At 40.0% G+C, this 5582-nt stretch overlaps 1 protein-coding gene across 1 annotated transcript; it reads right to left on the bottom strand.

The window, feature by feature from the left end:
* Positions 1-1095: 1095 nt before the first annotated feature.
* On the bottom strand, positions 1096-2199 carry LOC112566925. Its single transcript, XM_025243353.1, has one exon. The coding sequence runs from the start codon at positions 2197-2199 to the stop codon at positions 1096-1098; it is 1104 nt and encodes a 367-aa protein (XP_025099138.1).
* Positions 2200-5582: the final 3383 nt, after the last annotated feature.

A 5582-nucleotide genomic window follows, 5' to 3' on the forward strand; every position in this document is an offset into this window, starting at 1 on the left:
GACGCGTGAAAGCAGTTTGTAAAATGTCACATCTCGTTAACGCTCGAAACTTAGTGAGAAAATCTGTTACTTTCTGGTATTTGTCACAAGTGTTAGGCATCAGATGAATGAGTAACAAAACGTACAACTATCTGAATACTGTTCTACTACCAACGACACATACATGACAAATAGCTTATTATTGCCAAATAAAAACGGTTTTCAAACTGTAGGTATGGCAAGTGGCATCTGTTTTCGCAAAATGAATGCAGTTTTCCGAATGGCAGATAGTTTATGTTATTGCCAAATGAGCAGTTCTCTATTTACACACCACACTCTGTTCTCTCCTGCTCTCTATTCCACCAGTAGTTCGCCTGATTCTAAGAATCTGACTGTATACCAAAAATGTGAAAAAAAAATACAGAAAAAAATTGGACATGAATACCATTTAGTTATAAAGGTACATGGAAACTTCCACAAGAGTTGATGCTATTAAATTAATGGTGATAAAAACCTGCAGAAACTGGCGCTAACACATTTTATAGAAACTCCACTACAACTAATAACAAACTACAGTTTCCAGTCGTTCAAAAAACAAGGTAGGAAATAATACCCATTGTTATAATTTAATATTTTGACATCCGTGTACCGAATATTTCACTACTTTCCAACATGAGATTATTAGTATATAAGAAATAGTCAATCTATAAATACTTAGCTGCCGTTGGATGTTTTTCTTCCTTTGTACTGTGTTTCCTTTGGTACCTGCTGTCCTCGACTCTTTCACAAGCGTGGATCATATTCGACTTGACATGACTTGACTGCACTTCTCTCCTTTTTGTTGTTTGTTTTCCTTGCATTTTGGATAATTATGCTGCAGTTTACAATGTTTGTTTTCTTCTTCCTACCTTCCCACCTGCACTTTTATATTAGCTGTTATTTGCATAGGATATTTGGGATCAGTAGCCTTTAAAGAAACTGGCTTATATCTTAGCTGGTTTGATATAAATTTAATTAGACAGATGCTGTATATTCTTCAGTAAAATTGCTTTAGCTTAAACATCTTTGCTTCTGTCGTTACCAAGTTGTTGTATTTTGTAAATATCTTCTTCTCTGCTAGGTGTCAGAACGAAGGAATTCTTTTACGGATGGAGGGAGTACCTGGGACTTCGCCTTTTGTTGACCACCACAAAGAGCGCCGAGATCTTCTTTAAACCGCGTCGAACGAGTAAAGTAGATGAAGAAGTTGAAAGAACAGTTGATGAGGGGACATACGTTGACGATGGCGCTGACGGTCGTATAAAGATAAGCGTAACGGCCAAAGGGAGAAAACTGGTCCATAAATAAGTGGACACCGATGTATCCTACAAAGGGAAGCATAGTTACGATGTAAACCAAGGATACTACGACCAGAACTTTCGTCAGCGCCGTCTGCTGGCGTTGGACGTCCTTGTTTGAGTTGGTCGTCTCCTTTCGCCATTTCATAGATACTTTCAGCTTGATCACGGTAATTAAAGTAGCCACAGAAATAGCAAAAAACGTAACGAGGGGTAATGTTGTACTGAGGATGGTGTACAAGATGAGATCGAATACAAACTGGTTTTCCAGCCACAGTCGTGAAGGAAGCAGATGCCACTGGACGGCGCCCATGTTCTCCGTTCGGACAATCTGGAATCTGAGCGGGAGGGTGAGGAAGCCGGCCTGAAGCAGCAGCGGCAAGATGGCCAGCAGCACGCCCATGCTTCTGGTGCGGATGAGGGCGGCCGCGTGCAGCGGCAACATGACGCAGATGCAGCGCTCGACAGCGATGACGACGTTGTAGCACCCGGATGTGGCGCGCAGAGCGTAGATGGAGCTGAGCGCGTACAGAACAGCCTTACTGTACTGCTCCTCGCCGAAGCCAAAAAGTCCTAAATCACTGAACACAGTGACGAGGCTGTAACCGAAGCTTAACAACATGAGCACAAGATCAACAAACGCCAGACAGAAGAGGCAGAGGTTCATGCGCTCTCGTAGGCGTTGTCGGACGAAAACGAGGCACGTGACTGCGTTGGTGGGGACGCCGACAAGACTCAGCCCGAGGCCGATGAACCCGACACAGATGAGGCGAGTTATTTTGTAGACATCTTCGCTAACTATGCTGCCGCCGTATGTTATCGTTGTGCTGCTGCTGATGTTTGAACCTTTGGGAGGAAGTGACAAATCTGTAGAGATGTTCATGGTTCTTACTGGTCCATTCTCTTCTAATCGGTCTTATTGAAGAACTTGATCTTTAATCAGATATGTTTATCGAAAGCACCGTGCCCATACACTGGATGGCTGAAGTCCGCCGACAAAAAAATCATGGCCTCTCTCTTACATGTTTGTGTGAAACTATTTTCTTCTCAAAAAATAAAATACCTTGCCTGCAATGGCCACGTTCCGTCTTATAAACTCTCTTCACTATTGATTAGACGATGAACAAGTACTGAATCATCGAACATGTTTGAAAAAGGGGAAATACCCGGAGTCTGCTGTGAGTATTTTTTCTTCCAATAAAAGACACAAATATTCGTTGACATGGCATTCACTTTCTCTTAATATATTGCTGATGATCTTTTAATTCCTATAATAATTTTATTTTTTTAGTGCATAATATAAGAACTGAGTCAACATAGCCAGGTTTTTATAAGATTTCTCATTACTTTCAACAAAGCCTTCAAGTCTTATGCTTTACACACCTTATCGTTTCCTCGAGAAGCCTTATCCAACCTGATAATCACAGTTTGATTTTTATATTTGTATAAGGCGGCTGAAAAATCCTTTTGTTGAACTAGTTCTTCCCGATAGTATTCTCGAGTTCCGCCGATGCTGATTCAATGATACGAAAATACCCTTCTGAGAAGAGCACTTGCCCCTGCTATGCCTTTTGAGGACATTATCAAATGCCAAGGGAATGATCACAGAACATTTTAAAAACATTTTAATAGAGGAAGTGTTCGATTTCTTTCATAAAATATTAAGACAGACTGCAATTTATGTGAGCACTTGTCCAAAGTTCGATTCAGTCCAAACAAATGTATGTCCTATTCAGTCAATGAGCATGATAACAGATATTGTTTGAACTAACGTGCACGTGCACGTGCTGGAATGAAGTAACGTGAGAACACGGAGACTTACCTGTGTAGACGTGCGCTCGTTGGTCTACCGTACCTAACATTTTCTCTCAAAATCTTTCTAATTTGTTCACGTAATTATCTGAACTATATTTGAAGCCGAAGTAGGCTCTTTGTTGTGGTACATATTATGTTTATTAACTGCCATATCTGGACATTTTGAGTTTAAAACGAGATAGTAATGTTGTTTTATCGTCGCATATGACATCGACTTTCTTTTAGAACGGCGTTCTGGGACGATATTTTCGAAACTGTGGAACAGGAATAACGGTTTCTATCTCTTACTTTTCTCATATGGGGTAAAGAGCATGAGTAAGGAATGCTAAACAATCCGGTGCTGCCGACAAGACCAAGTTTATAATTTTGCAGTCACCCTGCGTGTTCTTTGTCTTGGATCCTTTACGGTAATTAGTATTAATCGCCATGCTTTGCAGATGAGACAGTGAGACAAGTAAGTCGTTTCTCTAATTAACACAAGGGAAATAGTGTACTTGATCTCAGACAATATGTAATGTCAGTAAAGGACTAGAAAATCATGGTTAATAAAGCTAACTTTGGGATCAGTGCAGGAAAGAGCGTATGTTTGACTTCTGAGTTTTCTCAGACCAGCTCTCAGCCTCTCTCGAATGTGTAGGCTTTCAGACCTTGGTGAACAATCTAGAAAGTTAAAATATGGAACCGCGATAATATTCTTACGACTTGTTGCCAATAAACTGCTTTCCTGATAACTGATATCTGTGAAGAGACTCCTCGCTGAAAATAATGCCAAACACTTACAGATAGCACCAGCACTCACCACAGTATCCTAGCAACTCTGTTTGACTTTGTGTAGATTGGTTTACTTTCTTCACTGAGCTATTCATACTCACATCGAACTGCATAGATTGTAAGTACATAAGAAATTAGTCGTATTTGCCACGATTTAGCTCCATTGCTACCCGCCCTCCGTGGGAGAGTATTTAAATGGCACAACGAAAAAGAAGACGAACCCGGCCACTTCAGTAAACAATATCTTCCAAGTATTCATGATGTAAAACGAATAATTCAAACATTTCTTATAGTACTGTTGAAGTCTGCAGCCGATCAGCAACAGATCATGAACACTGTCATCGTTTGACCAGAAGTTATACGAGAACAGAACATTTACACTCTTGTATAGGAATAGTATTCAATGTTCACTCTGTTGATGAGATACTCCAGCTGCTGCAATAACAAATAATTGCTGTGTGGTTAGTATTTTCGATCCCCTCTAAATGACACGTTCGGTAAAAAGTCGATAAGAAGCTTGTTTCCATTAAATATTTATTAAAAGTCACCTAACGGCTTTCAAACTTATGCTTTGTGCGTACATATGTGTTTGGGTGTGCGGTCACACGAGTGAGTCTGCAGTATGATGAAGCATCTTTTTTTTTTGATCGCAGGACAAGCAAAAGAACGAGAGAAAGAGCACAGATGGCTGGTGGGTGAATAAAAAGAACAGAAAACAGCAAGAGTTATACTGCAGAAATAAATATAAGTAAATCCCAAACCTCAACTTACAACAACAAATAAATATTAGGAGTTTTGCAGTTGCAAGAATAATTATTACCCGATACAAAAATCATCGATTATATTCGTCCTCACTTATTATGCCAAGAAGCAGTATACCAGAATGTGTTCAAACTCTTGCCTCATCGATGTTCTGTAGATATCAGCTACTTAAAGGGAGTGGCAGGCAGGAAGAGAAAATTGTCTAAAGTACACACCCCGTTCACATTCGTCTTCTTCTATCACTAAGCCACAAAACGTACACCCCTGGAATAACGAAATTACAATATAAATACGCGTACACAGGAATCGGTTACAGCTAGGTAAGAAAGTAATTTTTTTTAAGAACACGAAACGTCTGATAAAATAATTCAATACCATTTTCCGTTATGCAAAACTATCAGGTATCAAAGAAGCATCAATATTCACTAGATTGAAAGTACATGAAAACTTGCACAAGAATAAGTGCCTACAAAATTTTTTTAATGAACTGAGTAAATCGTTCCGACTCCTTCTCTACATTAGTTACATGAGAACTTTTACGAGAGTAGGAGCATACTGTATTTAGAATTAACGAACTGCGTGCAAAACTCCACGAAGTCCATGAAAAACCAACATATTCTTGCGCCGTATGTAACAGATACAAAACCAAAGGTAGAGATTATCGTGGCAATAAAGTCAGAAGATCAAAGTTCAAGAGTCCTACCTCTTGCTGGCCTTGTGCTGGGTGCACGGTCACACCAGCAATTAGCAAGAAGATACTCCATTTTAAAACCATTTATCTGTTAGGTGGACTGTGAACGCTGACCAAGGTATCAAAGATACGGCGAATGAAAGACAGATTACTACGTTCTTCTTCTATCCTTCCGCGGCGGTTTACCTTCCCTGAGAAATCAAGTACCCATGTGCTGAGACGGCCAG

This window comes from Pomacea canaliculata, linkage group LG6, assembly GCF_003073045.1.
Source record: "Pomacea canaliculata isolate SZHN2017 linkage group LG6, ASM307304v1, whole genome shotgun sequence".
NCBI classification, from domain to species: Eukaryota; Metazoa; Mollusca; class Gastropoda; order Architaenioglossa; family Ampullariidae; genus Pomacea; species Pomacea canaliculata.

Coding starts and splice junctions, on each gene's coding strand:
- LOC112566925 (XM_025243353.1), bottom strand. CDS start 2,199: ATGAACATCTCTACAGATTTGTCACTTCCTCCCAAAGGTTCAAACATC.